This window comes from Dromiciops gliroides, chromosome 5 (assembly GCF_019393635.1).
Source record: "Dromiciops gliroides isolate mDroGli1 chromosome 5, mDroGli1.pri, whole genome shotgun sequence".
NCBI classification, from domain to species: domain Eukaryota; kingdom Metazoa; phylum Chordata; class Mammalia; order Microbiotheria; family Microbiotheriidae; genus Dromiciops; species Dromiciops gliroides.
The window spans coordinates 108391615-108410848 of NC_057865.1; the positions used below are offsets into that span (position 1 = coordinate 108391615).

The 19234-nt window shown below is 39.0% G+C and overlaps 1 protein-coding gene across 1 annotated transcript in view; it reads left to right on the plus strand.

Moving 5' to 3' along the window:
• The window catches only part of DGKI (diacylglycerol kinase iota), a 599484-nt gene that overhangs the window by 570170 nt on the left and 10080 nt on the right, over positions 1 to 19234 (plus strand). The window contains 2 exon segments of the mRNA XM_043965727.1: positions 13361 to 13397; positions 15371 to 15470. Of these exon segments, the coding sequence (XP_043821662.1) occupies positions 13361 to 13397; positions 15371 to 15470 (137 nt within the window).

Sequence of the window (19234 nt, forward strand, 5' to 3'; positions counted from 1 at the left end):
TCTTGTTTTCATCTTCCATACTTGTTTTATTTTTTTATTTTTTATTTTTTGTAGTCTGTAGTAAGGAAGTTCTCTGTACAACCATATTGTTTTCTTTAGACAATTCTTCATTTCTTCTTCATATGAAACCTTTGAGTTTGTGTTATCAGAATTTTTGCACTTAAGAGTACCCTATCCTTCTTCCCCTAGGGAATCTTAGGCCATAGTATATGGCCTACCCTTCTTTTGAAATCTTGTCTATGTGCTATACTTCAAAGTCCCGGTTAGGTATTAGGCTATGCTTAGAATTCCCCATCCTTACCTCTGAGGTAGAATTGTCACTCCTTCAAAGATTCCAGTTAATTCTGCTTCTGTATCACATTTTTCCTTATTGGTTAGAATTAGGTTGAGAAGGATAGCTCCCTTTGCTAACTCTTTCATCTTCTTAAGGGTGAAATTATAATAGAGATAAGTCAATAATTTTTCAGTTGCTTTGCTTTTATCATAGGGACACTGTTCAGACAGTTGAAGTCCTCCACATCCAAATTCATGTTATAGTTTGGACAATAGGTCTTATTTATCTGGGATCACTCCTGCTTCTTTGGGTAGTATGTAGTTTGTTAGGGCAAAAACATCCTTGCATTATTTTTTTTTCACTTAAAATATTGGCATGATTAAGACTCATTTTTAAATTTTATAATAAGTTTCCCACAATCTGTAGTTTCTTTTTGATCCCTAGTGGTGTCTGGAGCTAATAGGTGGGATTGAGATATACTGATAAATATATCAGTATAAATATATCACAGAAGACACAAAATGAGGCAGAAAAACAGAGACAGAAACACATAGAAACAGACAGAATTAAAATAGATTAAATACATTGTATATTTTATTTAGATTGGTGAGCCCAGTTAGTGTGAACATAGAACTAATGAGGGAAAAATCTTAATTCCCATATGACCCAATTAGCTCCACACAGTGAAAAACACTGCTCCTATAGCTACCACCCACACCCTTATCTCCAACCAGCTATCTCACTAATGTTAGTCCCATTGGTCACAAGGTGACTTGATAGAATGTGAATGGTATAGCAGGATTCATCACCACTCTTCAAATAAACCAACTCAGTATATCTTCTTGACCAAGGCTAGTTAATAAAAAGTGAAATACAAACATTGTTGGCACATAATATCAGTTTCACCTTTAATATCCTTTCCACTCTGTCAATTTGTTCATGGAATTGGATGTGAAGAAATCTGAATATGTACAGATTCACCACCACTTGATGCAAGTACAAGTACTCACTCAAGCTCTTCCCTTTCCATTTGGCATTTGGACACATCCCTGTAGTCTATGATGTAAAGTCCATGTCAGATGTGGCTTTGGTAATAAAACTGTGGGAGCCTCCTCCCTGCCATCCCAAGTAAATTATTTTTCCCTCTGGGGAGGACACAAATTGCCTAAAAGAAAGCTTTCTCTTTATGCAGCAGATACCCCCTTAATGCTGTCTATGATGAAATTAGCAGTTCTTTTCTAGATTGGATTGCATATAAAAGCTGCTCAATTTCTTTTATTTTAGCTGCTCAATTTCTTAAGCCCAGCAATGAAAATGGCCTCTCTATTAAATAGCAGTCAGTGAGGCTATAAAATATGGATAAATACTGAGGGGAAAATGGTATAGAAACCAAAGCCATCTTTGGGTTTGAGAAGATCTTTCTTGGGGGCGGCTAGGTGGCACAGTGGATAAAGCACTGGCCCAGGATTCAGGAGGACCTGAGTTCAAATCCGGCCTCGGACACTTGACACTTACTAGTTGTGTGACTCTGGGCAAGTCACTAAACCCCCATTGCCCTGAAAAAAAAAAAAAAGATCTTTCCCATTTTTCTCATGCTCAAAAGAGAAAGAAACAAATCAACTTTACCAACCTTTATTATTTGGTATATGTAGATCCTGAATCATATACTGACACTGACATTGTGACGAATATAAATCATTTAGCCACTTAGTGCCACAGGTCACTCTCTAAGACGAAGGTTTCAGAGGTCATGACAACATGGAAGGAAGTTCACCAAAATGAAGAAATTCCTGGGTCACATTCCACATGCCCTCAAAAATTTATGCTCAGAAATTGTCATCAGATCTGCAAATTTAATTTCATTTAATTGGAATATGACTTGAAATTTAGAATAGAATGAAATTGGATAAAATAATTCAATGCTTTGCCTAATATACTCTTGAAGGAAGAAATAGAAAAAAAGGAAGGAAGGAAAAGAAAATGGCATAGTTAGTATCTATTATATTGGTTTTAGAATTAAAGGACATATATTTGAATCATCACTCTGCTAATAAATGCCTGTGTAACCTTGGATAAGTCATTTAAAAACTCTATGAGACTCATTTCCCCAATATGTAAAATTAAAGGGTTGGAATAATGCCCCACAGAGTCCATTTCAGCCCTAAATTTCTATTCCTATGGCCCTAGACAGTGAACTCTGAATCTTAGGAAGGTTTTCTGATTTGACTCATCACCATTGTGGCTTAATATGGTCTATATTCAAGGTACATGATGAGACTGTCTGACTTTTTGCAGACACCATTGATTTCAACAAGTTTAAGAACTCAACAGGGCCCTTTAGCAGAGTGAATAAGTGACATGGCATGTGGTTCTAACATCAGCTACTTTTCTTGCCTTTTCCATCATTACTACCCCAAGCCTGCTTGTCTCTCCTACCCCTCAATTGTGGCATTTGTGGTTGGGGATTGCAGTCCCAATCACGACTTCAGTTCACTAAAATACTACCCAATTTCCAAAAGGCAGAAATGAGAGATTAGTGATTCTCCCAGACCCAGTAATCAGTGATTAATTTCTCTTCCAAGGGCTCTTTTATAAACCAGACTTTTGAGCAGTGAGGCAAAGCGAGGGGGCTCTGCACAGATCCTGGCTTGAAGGATGTAGTATATTGTAGAGAAGTCTATGAAATGTTGAATCTTTTTCTCCCTTCATCTTCTCTCAGACCTCTCTCATAGCCACAACCTGCTGCTTTCCTTTATGAAAAACTCAAGTTTGGGTATTTGGAGGGCTGAAAAGGGAATCAAGGGAGAAGGAGAGTTAACAATTCCTCACAGACAGTGGTGAGAGACATTAAGGATGGAGAGCCATTCCAGCTGAGTTTACCCCCAGTGGTTCCTGCTTTTCAGCTCCTTTCAACCATATTTTCCACCAACCCCCCCCCCCCCTTCCTCCTCCCCTGTTTGGCCCTTCTGAGAGACTTTTGTCTTATTTTATTCTTTTACCTCCCCACACATTTTGTTCTTTTGTTTTTGTCTCCCCCCCCTCCTACCCCCTGCTGTTTTCTCTGATAGAAATCTCACTCATGCATTTCCTTTTGGATTTCTATGGGCTTATTCTGTCATCTTGTCCTGCCTTCAGTCTCTTTTTTCTTTCTCTGCCTCTTGTCCCCAAGAGAAACGGCCACCTTCCCGCTGGGACAGGATGACAGTGCTGTTAGCGTTCCCAGTGCCAGCTTTCCCCACATCTGTGCAGCTTTTGTCCCATGGCAGAGGGAGATTTGGAATGGTCGGCTGGCAGCGTCAGGGAGACTAATGGAAAATGAGAGCCAAAGAGGAGAGGGGGGTGGGAAGGTGGGAGGGAAAGCAAAGGGGATTTGGAGGAGTGGGTATGAGACACAAGAGAAAAATACAGCTCGGGACAAAATTAAAGGGTGTACATGACAAAGACTCAGAGGTTCCAGTTTTGCTGTTAAGAATCGAGCAGTCCAGTGAATGCCCCCACACAGGGCCTGTGCAATTGCTACTGAATGGTCAGGATACTTAAGGAGAAAAATGGTTGTGTAGGATAATGCACCAAAATGTGCTGTCTCTGTCCTAGAGGGAGATTTTCTAGGTCTTGATTTTTTCCCTAATCATTTCTTACCTGGGTGCCAATCTCTTCTTAACCCACTCCACCTTGACCTTCCTGCTTCTCCCACTTTCCAGAGATCACTGTCCTCTGACGTCAAATTTCAAACATGAACTCACTCTTCAAAATCATGATCTGGGCAATCTAACAAGTGGACTGAATCGCAGAAGCTCAGAGTGGGAAACAACCTCCGTCTTACCCCTCCCTGAGCAGTAATCTCTCTTTAAGCATCTATGACAAAAATTCTTTCAGGCCCCAAATGAAAACCACCAGTGATAGGAAACCCATTACACTCCAGAGTGGTCCATTCCACTCAAGAAAACTCCTAATTAATGGGAAGTTTTTCTTTATATTAGGCTCTCATTCGTCTCTCAGAAACCATCAACCAAAGGTAATAATTCTGCACCCGTTAGCTAGGCAAAAACAAGTCTATTCTTTCTTCCAAGTGACAACTCATCACATACTTGAAGAATGCTATCCAGTGCCTCAAAGTTCTATGTCCTCTAAGCTAAACATTCTTCTTCCCTTCATCTGAAGTGCCCATGGTCTAGTTTTTAGTCTCCTTGCCCTCCTGAGCATCGTCCTTTGAGATCTTGAGTGATGCAACATAGTATACTAACTGGAGAGCCAGAATTGGAGTCAGGAAGTCCAGGGTTCAAACTCTGCCTCAGACACTAATGACATGACCTGGGCAAGTCACAACTTCCTGTGCTTCAATTTCCTCATCTATAAAATTAGCAGTTTGGACTCTGTGGTTTCTAAGGCTACATTCTAGATCTGAAAATATGATCATTAAGGTGACTCATTTTGTCAATTTCGAAATATAATTCCCAGAAGTGACCCAGTACTCCAGGTGTGGTTTTATCAGGTTAAGTACTGAAGGCCATCACCATCCTTATTCTTTTTTTTTTTTTTTTGGCGAGGCAAATGGGGTTAAGTGACTTGCCCAGGGTCACACAGCTAGTAAGTGTCAAGGGTCTGAGGCTGGATTTGAAGTCAGGTCCTCCTGAATCCAGGGCCGGTGCTCTATCCACTGTGCCACCTAGCTGCCCCACCATCCTTATTCTGAAGATGGCACTCCTGGTAATATAGTTTAAGATGGCATTCACTCATTTTTTGGTTACCATTCTTAGGCCATTGGCTCAAATTACTGATCTCTTAAACTCTATAGCACTTTTTGAAATAAACTGCTTTTTAGCATACTTGTGGTGTTGGTTGGTTTTTGAAATACAAATATAGGACTTGATGTTTATTACTAGTAAATTTCATCTTATTTGTTTAGACCCATCATTCTGCCCTGTGTAAATTCAAATGGATTTTTAAAATCAGATTACATCCATACAATTCAATTAAACCTACGTTTATTAATTTTCTACAATGTGCAAGGTAATGGGGATGCACAAACAAAAATGAGAACATTCATTTATTTACCAAATATTTTTTTGAGCTCTGAATATAGACAAAGATCTGTGCTGAGTGCTGCAGAGGATTTAATGTATAAGAGATTGTCTCTGAACTCTAGGGTCTTACAGTTTTGTAGAGAGAATAAAATGTTCACTTCCTAGACATCTTCATACCATGTTGTTTGCACTCTGGTTATCATCTTGAAATCCAGCAACTGGAACCTTTACTCTGACCCTGGGACAACAGGCTCTGATAGGTGAGCTTTTACCTTATCTTGTTGAAAAGCAGGCTTCTATCCTACTTCCAGAAATCTCTATACCATGCTATCTTCCTCATCTGTTTTTCCAGATCCCCTTCATGAATAATTTTTCCTCATTAGAATATAATCTCTCTGAGGGCAGAAATCTTGCTTGCTTATAAGGGTATCCCCAGAGTTTAGCATCATTCCTAGCACATAGTAAACAACTTAATAAATGCTCACTCTATCTGTCTCTTCATCCATCCATCCCTCCATCCATCCATCCATCTATCCATCATCCATCTAAATAGCTACCCTACAAGATTGTATGTTAAATCTCATGAGTGGATTCAGAAAAAAATAATAGATTGTTTCTGATGCAGAGATGTCTAGGAAAGCTTTCATGGAACAGGTGAGATTTGTATCTTCAAGGTATTATCAATTAGTCTTTGCCTCCTAGACTAGATCAGTTAGACAAGCCATCACAACATCCTAGGAGGATATGGGCATTGAGACCATTTTCTGTGTGCACAGACCAGCAATGAAGTGACCTTAGTGCCCTGTACTTAGCATTCTAAGCCTTGCTTTTAAATTTCATCCTTGCTGACATCTTCTTGCTTAGATTCTTCCTCCCTTTTACTTTTTGTCCTATACAAATCCCTGCTCCCTCCATTTTCCTTCTCTCCCCACCTCCTCTCTATTCTTGCTAAGCAAGAGTCATTTTTACCTCCCCAAGCAGAATTATTTTATTCATTTCTTACATTTTCATAGTTGGTTCTCTCTGCTACTGCTGATTGGTCCTCTTTCATCTAACCATACTATCTCTTTCTCATCTCAGGCAGAAAAGTCTCAAGACTCCGGTTCATCTGTGTCCTGTGTTTGAACCTCTAAAATTGGAACCCATGATGAATCTGTGAGCCTTTGATGCCCAGAGGATGATGGAGGAGAAAAGAAAAATGAAAAATAATTCCTCAAATGTTAGGATCCACACTTGCCCAATATGAAGCCAGAGAGAGAATGGAAGTTTAGAAAAATCTACTTGAACTTTTACAATCCAAGCCAAGTTATTGGCTGGGCCTCTTCCACTCCCAACTCTGATCATTTGATTTTTGGCCCTCTTGCTTGATCTACCTTCTTTTGAATATTTCTGCAAATAGGGGCACAAGGGTAGTTTAGGTGAAAGAAAGTATTATCTTAGAAATCTTCATCAGCTCTTGTTTTCAGTCTCACTCATCAAAAGTTTTACTAAACAAACTAATCACTTCTACTTTTTTCATTTCTGTTGGACATGCTAAGGATGAAAGGGAGGTACTGAAAAAATTTAATTGTAAAGAAAAGAATTCTCCCTCATAAAGGGTCAGAATGAGCTCCTCTCTTTTCCCCTTTCCCATTCCTTTCCTGTCTTGGCTCTCCCCAGCATCAGACTATTGATACATTACATCAAAAAAAAAATTTCGCAGTCTTGTCCCTCTTGTTTTCTGGGAGACTTTGAAACTTGGTCTGTATGGCTTTGGGAATCTCATTTATTGAAGCAGCCCCCATTGCCCTGAGTGATACAGCCGATTGAAGGAGGAAGCAACCGCTTCAACAAGACAGTGCTTCTGTTGCTCAAATATTTTTGCAATTAGCAGTAATGATGGGAACAGAACTACCGGAGAGATTGGGTTGCTTGTTTTTGTGCCTTTCCTTTCAGAGTGAATGGCTCCAGAGGTTAGCAGAGGGCGTCAGTGGCTCTTTAAAAGACTGTTGGGCTTTGGAAACCTTCCTGCTCCTGGGTCTTGTTGAGGCTGCCCTGTCAGGAATGAATAGAACTAAAGTGGCTAGTTCTCAGGGACTCGTAATTTAAGGCACCAAGAAGCTTCGTGCATAGTAGAGAGGAAAGGGACCCTGTGGGGGGTTGGGGGGGGGATCAGAGAGGGCAAGAGTAAGCTTTCTCTCAGGCTTCTTCCCCTTACTGCTTATTGCCAACTGCCAAGATGAGCCCTTCATTGTATGGGATAATCTTGTTATTTGATGAAGTTCTGTCAGGTCTAGCTCAAACATTTCATTTGTGTCAGCACCCTTCTCTCCCGTCACATGGATATCACCCTAGTCAAGTTCTCATAACCTTTATCTGGACTATTCTAGTAGCTTTCTCTCTCTTTTTTTTTTTTTAAGTGAGGCAATTGGGGTTAAGTGACTTGCCCAAGGTCACACAGCTAGTAAGTGTTAAGTGTCTGAGGCCGGATTTGAACTCAGGTACTCCTGACTCCAGGGCTGGTGCTCTATCCACTTCGCCATCTAGCTGCCCCCTAACTTGTCTTCTTGACTATAGTGTCTCCTATCCAAGATGCCCTTTGTGGCAGCCCAGGTAATATTCTTAATGTGGTAGTTAAATCACAACATTCCTCTGCACAGAAACCTTTATTAGCTCTCTATTGTTGGCTGAATAAAATACTGTATGAAAATTGTTATTTAGCCTGGTATTCAAGACCCTCTACAATATAGCATAGTATGGTGGAGAAGGAATTGGTTTTACAGTCTGAAGAACTGGGTACAAATTTTACCACATACTATCAGGATGACTGTGGGGAAATCATGTCACTGCTTTGGGCCATGATGTCCTCATCTATAAAATAAGAGGGTCAGACTGGGTGAATAGTGTCAAAACCAAATGGAAGCATGGGCCATTAATCCATACCTGGGGGTCCCTGCCAGCTTCATATTTAAAATGTGAGATGATCTATGTTTCATTGCATTTTTATTTATTTTGTTAAATATTTCCTCATTACATAGTGGCAGCTAGCTAGGTGATGCAATTGATAGAGTACCAGACATGTAGTGAGGAAGACTCATTATCCCAACTTCAAATCTGGCCTCAGGCATTAGATAGCTGTGTGACCCTGGGCAAGTCACTTGACCCTGTTCCCTCAGTTTCCTCATCTGTACAACGAACTGGAGAAGAAAGTGGTGAAGCACTACAGTATTTTGCTAAGAAAACCTCAAGTGGGGTGATGGAAAGTCAGACATGACTGAAAAAGACTGAACAAAAATCACATTTTAATCTACTTTGGGCAGCACTTGGGAGTATTGTGAGCTGAATGTGACTCATAGGCCATGTGCATCTGGAGCAGATAATTTCTGAGGTCCCTAAAGATATGATTATACTATTCTAGCATTCTCTCACACAAGTTTCCTTTATGGACTCTCTGCCACTCATTTCTTGTCCTTATCTGATCCAAGTCAAGGGACACATTCTTTGTTAACGTTTTGCTAATTGTCCTAGGTAATAATTATGTCTGCTTCCTCAAACTTGTTTGAGGATTTCTTACCTCTCAGCTGCATTTAGTCATATTCTACATTGCATTGTAGCTAATTGTGTAAAAATCCTATTTCCATATTGGATGGTAAACTCCCTGAGGTCAGGCTCTGGGGTGTGTGTGTGTGTGTTTGTGTTTTTGTGTGTTTAGTCCTTGTATCTTCATATAAGCCCAGTTTCTTACATATAGTAGATACTTAATAAATGCTATTAAAAATAAACTTGATATTATATTATACAGTTGATTAATTTTCAGCTCTAATAATATTAAATGTAATATGGATTAATGCAAAGTCCTATACGTAGATTCAAAATATCAAGAGTATAAATACTGGATGCAGGAGATGGGACTAGGAGGCAAGCAGTTCTTGTGAAAAACACTTGGGGGGAGGGCAGCTAGGTGGCGCAGTGGATAAAGCACTGGCCCTGAATTCAGGAGGACCTGAGTTCAAATCCAACCTCAGACACTTGACACTTACTAGCTGTGTGACCCTGGGCAAGTCACTTAACCCTCATTGCCCTGCAAAAAAAAAGAAAGAAAAAGGAAAAAGAAAAGAAAAACACTTGGGGGATTTGGGATGCTTTATGCTCAGTACTCTGAAGGAGGGTTTCAGCAACTCTAGTGGTTAACTCATCCTACCTTGGGCTCCATTAATAGATATAAAATCTTATGATTTTAGAGCCTTGGAAACCAATCATATAATTGTTTCCTCATTTTATGCATGTGATCTTAGCCAATGCAAGGAAATTGTGCAGTGAGATGTGCTTTATAGACAAAGGAGGCCTAAGAACAAATACAAACAAGGGTCAGTTTTAAATGCCTTGTGTTCCTTTGTCGTTTTAAAGAAATTAGGTCATTTTTATGAAATGTGCTCGGGGATGGTTTTCACATCATCAGTACTGAGCTATCACAGAGATACAGGTTTGCCGTAATCCAAGGCTGTTAATAGCCTACAGTCTATTAGGGAGATGGGATCCCTGTAAAAAGATAACAAAAGCTACCAGATATATAATGAGTACCAAATGAATTATTCAGAAATCAATGGTATAAAAATCCATTAGAAGAAGAGATCACAGTGGGCTAGATAGGCTTAAGAATGGATAAGCAATCTAGATGTCAAGAATGGATAGAGTGGTGGAGAAAGGAAGACCTGAGTTCAGATCTATCCTCAAGCACTTACTAGCTATGCGACCTTGGGCAAGTCATCTAACCTCCCTCAGTCTCAGTTTCCTCATTTGTAAAGTGGGAACAATTATAAGCCCTGTGTCTCAGGGGTGTTGTGAGTATCAAATAAGATAATATTTGTAAAGTGTTTTGCAAACCTTAAAGCACCTTATATCTATGAATAACTTGACTGTTCTCAACAAGACAATCCCAGAGGACTATTGAAATATACTACCCACCTCCAAAGGAAAAATTGATATTGATGGAACAGATTGAAACATGCTATTTTTCACTTTCTTCCATTTTTTCTTTTATTCAAGTTTTCTTGTAGAAAATGACTAATATGGTCATGTTTTACTTAATCGTACATGTATAACCCATATCTGAGAAGTAAAAAAGATGTAGAGGAAGAAGAACACTTGGGAATGGAATGAGCAAACATAGAGAGGTGAGAAAGGATCCAGCATGGCTGGGAAATAGAGTGGAGAACAATTTGATAAGATCATACATTTCATATAGGAGAATAGTGGATGAGATTGCCAGGAAGGTAAATTGAAGATAGATTGTGGACATGCCTCAAATGCCACTCTCACATGTTTGTTGTTTAACCTATGGACAATAAGGAGCCACTGTGGGATTTTTAAGTGGAAAGCAATTTGACTAAAATTATATTTTATTTTTAAAAAAATAAGAAACATTTTATCAAACATGTTTACCATGGCTGTTCAAAAGACAATTTGTCTCTATTTCACCAGAATAGGCATGAGGGGATAGGATCCTGAATTAGGGTAAATATGGTAGAAGTAGACATGCAGGGATGGAAATGAGGAATTTTACAAAAGAAAAGTCAACGTAGTTTAGCAATAGAATGGCTTTTGATAGAGAGAAGAAGGAATCAAGTCACTTGTAGGTTTCAAGCTGAGGTAACTGGGAGAATAACTGGAAGCTAGTTTTGGAGACGAGAAGATGTGCAGCCAAGTTCTGCATTTCATGGATACTGACTATGTGATCATGGAAGAGTGTCTCACCTTTCAGCACACCAAAATCTCTGTAAGATTATAAATTACTGTTGATTTGGTTAATTTTCTAAATCACATCAATGAAATTATTCTCCTGTTTTAAAAATAAATGTATAAAATAAAAAGCATAAAAACTTTCCTAAGGAAGCATTTTAGGTCCTTAAAATTACAGAAATTGACCATCTTATTCTTAAAGTTCTCTAGAGTAAGAAATTCTTCTTCTTAGAGTTTATGATCCTTATAATCACAAAACTTTACTTAGCTAAGAAGTTCTTTTGTATTATGAATTCAGCAATCATCACCAGATATGATATCTTAATATATAATATCTTAATATGCACATATATATATCTTAATATACAAAGTAAAAGGAGTATTGTATAAGAAAATCTCAAATTTTGTTGCCTATTTTTGTTTTTATAAGCATTTATTAAATCTTATAAAGTAACAATACAATTACCCTGTTTTTAATGTTTTATTGATGGTCCTTTATTTTTTAACGTGTTTAGAATTCTATTACTATTGACTAAGTCTTCCCTGTATCCCCTTCCCATAATAACATATAACTAACCATAAGAATTTAAAACATTGGCCAAATTCAGAATTTACATTTCATTCTGCAACTGTAGAACCTTTCTCTGATAAAAGATGAAAGGCATGCTTTGTCAGCAGTATTCTGCAATCATGATTGATCTGCTATAATCAGAGTCCTAAAGTCATTCAAAGATTTTTTTGCTTTACATTATTGTGGTCATGTAACTTGTTCTCTTGGTCATTCTAGTATGTGCCAGGTTATACAAGTCTTCTCAATTTTATCTGAATCTCTCATCATCATCTTTTCTTACAGTATAATAACATGCCATTATATTAACACAATAAATTGATTTGGTTCCCCTCCAGTTGATCCACACCTATTTTTTCTAGTTCCTTCCTATGATCCAAAAGTTCTGTTATAAATATTTTTGTACATATGGGTCCTTTCCATCTGCCTTTGAGGAATGCACTTCATCGTGTTATTATTGGGTCAAATATGTGTTCATTCTACTCAATCAACATTTTCAAACAAATTTACTATATTCTATGAACTTTTCTAGGTGCTGAGAATACAAAGAAAGACAAAATATAGTCCCTACCCACAAGGAGCTTACATTCCACTGGGGGAGACAACAGTAAATGACTGTGTGTGAGATAAATACAGAGTGGATGGAAGATAACTCAAGGGGAAAGCATTAGCAGGTGGGGGGCTCAAGAAAAACCTCTGGCAGGAGATGGGAAGAAGGCAGGGATCATGGATGTATGTGCAAATCATGTTCTAGAGGGTTTAGACCAATCCCCATCTATCATCATAATGTGTGCTTGACCTTTCATAACCCTTCCCACAATTGCCATTTTCTCTTTTGCTATCTTTGCCAATCTAATGGATTAGATATGAAAGCTCAGAAGTATTTTAACTTTTATTATTACTAATTTGAATGTTTTTATGTGATTGCTGATAGCTTTCATTTCTTCATTTCTGAATTGCTTGTTCATATCCTTTTTCAGTGTTATATTAGGGGAATGGTTCTTCAAGATTTTTTTTTTCTTCTTGCAAAGTACATTCATTTCCTTTTGTTCCAGTGTCCATAAGAAATAGAGAGGAAGTGATCACTGGGAGGAAGTTTCTGTAGAAAAGATAGGGCTGACATTGTCCTTTTTATGATAAAATATTGTACATTCATGGAAGGCAAGTACTGAGAAGAATTCCCCTTGCTTTTAAGTCTAACAAGTCCTCACAGTCTCTAGAGGAAAATCCCACCTACAATGTTTTCTCTGTCTCTCTGGACCTTAGTTTACTCATCTGTAAATGAGAGGGTTTGGGCTAAATGATCCCTGAGGTCTTCCAGACCTAATAGTCCAGAGTGCTATTATATTATTCTAGCCAAATTAGTTGCCCATGTAAGCCATCTAGGTCACAGTGATTCCCTCCCATTTTGGGATTCCTTATTACATTTATACTCAAGCCATTCAACAGCGATTCTTCAATTATTTCATATGTATTTGTTTTCTATCTCCAATTAGATCCTTGGGGGAAGATAAATGTTTAATACTTCTTTTTTTTCATTCCCCACAGAGTCTAAAACAAAGCTTGAAATCTAGTAGGAATTCAGTAAATGCTTGTTGATTGAGGGAACGGGGCAGGTTTTGAGTATTCAGACTTTCTAGTCTACTCTCCCTACTAACCTTTTAGTTTTCATTTCATTTTCCAAGGAATTATATACTGGGTATTTCTATAATATTGCCTGCCTCTTGCCAATCATTTTGGCTTCTTCTTTACATAAATGCTTTGTTTCTTGCACAGGTCCTTCTGAATTATTGGATATGACAGATAGTGAAACGTAAGTATTTGTCCAGCATTCTGTGGCTTTTGGGTTTCTCTTTGGATTATATTGGGGAAAATGGAAGGAAGAACATTCTTTAGTGTCTAAAGGGATATTAGGTACCATCTAAGTGTCCAAAATCTACATTATTTTGTGAGAAGGTAGCATGGCATATTATAGAATATACACTTCAAATCTGGACTACCTGGGTTTAAATCCTACTCTCATACTTTTCAGTGATGTGACCATGGGTAAGCCATTGAACTTCTTTGTGGCTTAAACAATTTCCTAAAACTTATCTATTAAGTTATGCATGGGTTGGGATATATTTTGTCAGAGAGAATACCTATAAAATCAGACATCCAAGACCCATTAAAGTATCCTTGTCTATTTATCCATCTATAATATACACAGGTCTCCCTATATGTATACACAATGATACAATAATATATACAAAGTTAGTATAGTACAGAGCAAAATCCATTAGACTAGGAATCAGGTGTCACTCCTGGCTTAGATGTTAAACTTCTTTGTACTTTGGTCTGCCACATGGTACTTAGGACTCTGTGTTTTAATTAGCCAAGCATCATATGCCCGACAGAGACAGACTCCTCAGCAGTGGTCTCTATAGCTAAAATTGGGTCCAGGGCCCAATTTTGAGAAATTAGACAGAGGCCTGAAAAAGAATGATGACCTAAGCTTTATTTCAGGGACAAAAAAATGACAAGATGGATTCAAAGGAGCATATTTATTCCAGCAATCTCTGGGTTCTAGAATTTGGATTCTTTCTTATAAATTTTATCTGTTAGCATAAGCCACAGGCCAATCAAGATACTGAATCATTGAATCAATGAATCACAGAATTTTTAGATCTGGAAAAAACCTCAGCGATATGATTCAACACCTATATTTTAATAGAATGAAAATGTGGCATGGCATTTGTCTTGACAAAAAGCATTAGTCTTGACCTCAGAATCTGGAGTATCTGAGTTTGAGTCTGACCTGGAACATTGACTAATGGTGTGATTCCCAACAAGTCATTCTACTCCAGGAAGCACAGTTGATTCATCTGTAAAATGTGGGTAATAATAACTCAGTCCTAGAGAGTTAGACCTGGAAGGGATGTAGGAAGCCATATGGTCTAAATCTACTTGAACTTTTACAATCCAAGCCAAGTTATTGGCTGGGCCTACAGGACAAGGGATTTGCCTCAGCTCACACAGGGACTAAAATTCAGAGATGGGATTGGAACATGTCCTCTGGTGCCTGAACCAGTGTTCTTTCCACTGGACTAAGACAGGGCTACGACACATTTATAGTGCACTTTGCAATTGTTAAAGCCCTTCCCCATGCTTTGAATCATAGGAGCCTCCTCACAACTCTGCTGCTTACTATGTGGGCGGCCATGGGCAAGTCATTTCTCCCCTTCAAGCCTCTGTTCCCTCATCTATAAAATGAAGTCAGACCAGACTTTCCTTGAGATCCCTTCCAACTCTAAAGCTGTGATTCTCATCTTATAGATGAGAGAGCAGAGGTCCAGAGAAATCAAATGATTTTTCCAAGGCAGCCAAGCTAATACATTCTAGGCTTAGCAGAGCCAGAGCCCTTGATCCAATTTCTTTATACCCAGTCCAGTGGCTTTCCTACAATACGTTGCCTCCTTGGGAGCATGAAGATTTGTTATTAATAAAAGGATAATAATACATTCCTAAAATAAAAACATAAATGTTTAACTAGTGGGCCCAGTTGACTAATACCACTTTGGGGGAGAAAGGGAGGCTGATGTTAGCTACTGTGCTTTTCTGAGCTTATCATTAGAGAAAACCTGTGGACTGACTGACTCAAGTGATTTTTTTAGCCTTCCCCAAATGTCATTTCACCACTTACAGTGATAGGGGACAGTTGAGAACATAGTATTTGGAGAAATATGGGGTTTTCCCCTCCATGGTTAAAGTTCCTCACTGCTAGTTTCTTCTCTGGTCTTGATTTAGGGGAGAGACAGCATTGCATAAGGCTGCCTGCCAGCGGAACCGGGCTGTCTGCCAACTCCTGGTGGATGCAGGGGCATCTCTGAGAAAGACGGATTCCAAGGTAACCTGATGAGTGAGTGGAAACATTCTCTGAGCTGAGCACGGCCACTGGCACCAAGGCCTTCGCTTGTGCATACAGCTCGGGCATCTTTTCTGTGCTCATGGCAGTGCCTGGGGCTTTGGGAAAAAAAGGAGGAAAAAATAAAGTGCTTTATTTAGAGAAACTGCAATTTAAATCTATAACCACAAAGAAAGGGTGTGTATTTGCATAGGTACATTTATAAATCTCCATGTGTGCCTGGCCTCATTTTGGCCAGTTTGTTACCTTGGCTAAGCCCGGCTATGGAGGGAGAAGATATCCAATGTCCAAGTATGGAAATCAAGGTCATTCTAGTGGGGTGATGGCATGGGTATGGAGTACTATTACCCTTCAGGGTTGTAGAAAGGAGCATGGGAAGGAAGGCAGAGGAATGCAGTTCATCATTCAACCTAACGTTTATGTGCTACAGTGTTCATGGGACCATACTATATGGCAGGGACTTATAATAAGTAACATAGAATTTAAGCCTATTCAACATGCTTTTATTAAGTGGCTTGCTTTCTGCAAGGCATTATGCAATGGGTTGAAAAAAAATGATAACCCCTGCCCTGAAGGATTTTTTATTCTACTTAATTGTGTGTGTATTAGAGTAGGGGGAATAAAAAATAGACATAGATAAATAAATTCAAAGTAATTCATGGGTGGGAACTGGTGGTAGAAGAGCACTATTGGGGGAGGTAAAATTCATTGGCAGAGAGAGCGGACCAAGCAATTAAGGTCAATACTAAATAATAATCCTTTCATGTATATAAGCAGTTATTTTTTTTTCAAAAATGCTTGCCCATCTATCATCTCTTTTGATTTCTGTACTAAGTCTATGAGCTAGGTGGGTTATATACTATCATCTCTATTTTATAGATGAGGAAAATGAGACATAAATTGAATTCCCAAAGTAGTGGTAGAAGGTTAACTTTAGAGACTCCCAGCTCACTTCTAGATCCAGCAAAGTTCACATAGGGGAAAGAGTACTGGGTCTGAGGTCAGAGGACCTACGTTGAAATCCTACTCCAGCTATTTACTACCTGTGTGTGCTTGGGTAAGTCATGTAATCTCTTTGGGCTCCAAACAATCACCTATAAAATGAGTTTGTTGGATGGATTACCCTTCCAGCTCTAAATCCATGATCCTCAAAAGCTTTTGAGGAAACAAGTCAAGTTTTTGTTTCCATTACGGTAGAGAATGGGGGGAAGATATGGAATATTGGGATATTTTTGGTGGAAAGAAAGACCAGTTGTCAGTAGCTCAAGCAGAACGTTGGTCATCTAATGAGGTGGGCAGATAGCTGGGGGGAGGGTATCAAACTGTGAAGGAGTACTAACTGTTCCCCATCTTGTGTGAGTGTGGCTATAAAATAATGATAAAACCTAAATGATATTTAGGTTTTCATATGTGGCTCATGACTACAAAGTCCCATCTCATTTATTGTAGACAAGTATTTTTTTAAAAAGTAGGGGGCAGCTAGGTGGTATAGTGGATAAAGCACTGGCCCTGGATTCAGGAGGACCTGAATTCAAATCTGGCCTCAGACACTTGACATTTATTGTGTGACCCTGAGCAAGTCACTTAACCCTTGTTGCCCCTCAAAAAAACAAAAACAAAAACCAAACAAACAAATAAAAAGTATCAAAATGGGAGTGTGGACTCTTATTTGTCCTGTGGTGGGTGAAAGATGAAATTTCCAAGGCACCAAGGCATTTTGATTTATTAGGCAATGTGTATCAATTGCCTAGCAAATCAGGACAGGGCCCATTCCTCAGTCTAGAACTGGACCCAAAATACAGGAAGAGACAGATTTTATACATTAAAAACTGGCCAGTTAATAAAAGGGAAATAAAAGGATACAAAATTAGGTATTCTGATTTCTAATTAGAGGAAAGATTAAGGACTTTCCAAATTGGGAGAAGGAGAAGGAATTCCTGAAATCAGATAAAGGTATCTGGGAGCAAAGAAACATGGAAACAATAACTAATTGATAACTATAGGGCCAGTTTTCATATAAGACAGGAGGTGGTTGAGATGTGTAATTGTGAGAAAACTCCTTGCCTCAATCTTTGGATCTGACTGGGTTTCTGGTCAGCATAACCTAGGTCTCTAAGCAATAGCTTGGGGAGGTCTAGCTTCCCAGCCATGTAGGGCTAGGTTCAAACAATGCAATAAAGTTTTCTCACTATTCCCACAATTGAATAAAGTTTTCTCACAGGACAGAAATTGGACTGGACCCATAATTGAAGAGAAAGGGAACTGAGCTAGCTCCAGAATCGAGTCACATGATGGAGTCAGTTTGGTTCACTCAATTCCCACTACCACTCGCCATTCCAATCCCCTCAATTCCCTCAGTCCTTTTCTAGAAATGTGGATTTTTTTATGTGCTGCTATTTTACTGAAAGGAAAGCAGGGCTAAGAAAGGTGACGGTGACCTTCATGATATCTCGTGAGTAGGGAGTTACAAAAGGCAGGGATGAAGAGCGAAAAAGGAAGTTGTATTTGAGACAGGAGATCATAATATTAGATGAGCTGGTTAAGGCTTAGCTGTCATCAGAAAAGAAGAAACTCAGTGGAACTGACCTAGGAATTACATGCCCAGAAAGGAGAGTCCTGAGTTCAAACAGAAGAAACTCTTGATAAAGGATGCCAGCTGGAGTTTAAAAGAAGATAAAACTACTGAAGTGGGGTCCAGGTGGTTCTAGGGAGAGAAGATTTGACACAGGCTAAATAGGAATCATCAAGGAAATGCTTAGTAAGCACATTGTGGGTTTAAAGTTGAAAATGAAAAGTAGAGAGAGAGAAACTTAACAAAACTGAATTGAGTGTAGGTAATGAGGCTATGTCTTTGCTTTCTTGGCATATATGCAGTTTGCACTTTGCAATATCTGTGTATACACAGTGAAGGGATTCTGTACTCTGCTAAATGGAGCATGTCCTGTCCTGACGATATATTAGAGGGGGACATTGAGACACTAAAGGAGGAGTGTCACATTCCCAAGGATGCAGGCAAAAAAGAAAAAAAAAATTTTGCTTGCAGTGTAGACACAGTTTACTCACATTGAAAATATTCACGGGGCAGCTAGGTGGCGCAATGGATAAAGCACTGGCATTGGATTCAGGAGTACCTGAGTTCAAATGTGACCTCAGAAGCTTGACACTTACTTAGCCGTGTGACCCTGGGCAAGTCACTTAACCCCTATTGCCTCACTTAAAAAAACCCCAATAAGGATCAACATATATGCAGCAAACCCTCTGATTCACGGTTACCCTGGGCCCATTTTGTCTGCACAGCATTAGCTATTTAAATTTCCTATTACCCAAAATGGCAGTTGGAGGGCAGTGCATGCTAGAACTAAATTTTGTTTAAGGGAAGAGAATAATGAAGACTTGAAAGAGGGGATGCTACATAAGGTAAGTGCATTTCTGATAGAAGTGTATTTAGGCAAAGATAGCATTAGGCAATATTAAGGAATAGGCTAAACTGGTTTTCATTGCTGCCCTGCGTCCACTTTATGGTTCCTCCTCCTCCATTTTGTTTCCACTTTCTCTTGGGGGCAGTATGGTACAGTGGGAGGAGCAATGGCTTTAGAGGCAAAGGAATTAGATTCAAATCTCTGCTTTGCCTCTCATCATTTGTGTAGCTATAGACAAGTCACTTAATCTTCTTGGGTCTTACTTTTCCATCTATAGGCTGAGGGGGTTGGACTAGATGTCCAGGAAGGTCCTTTCCAGATCTAGAT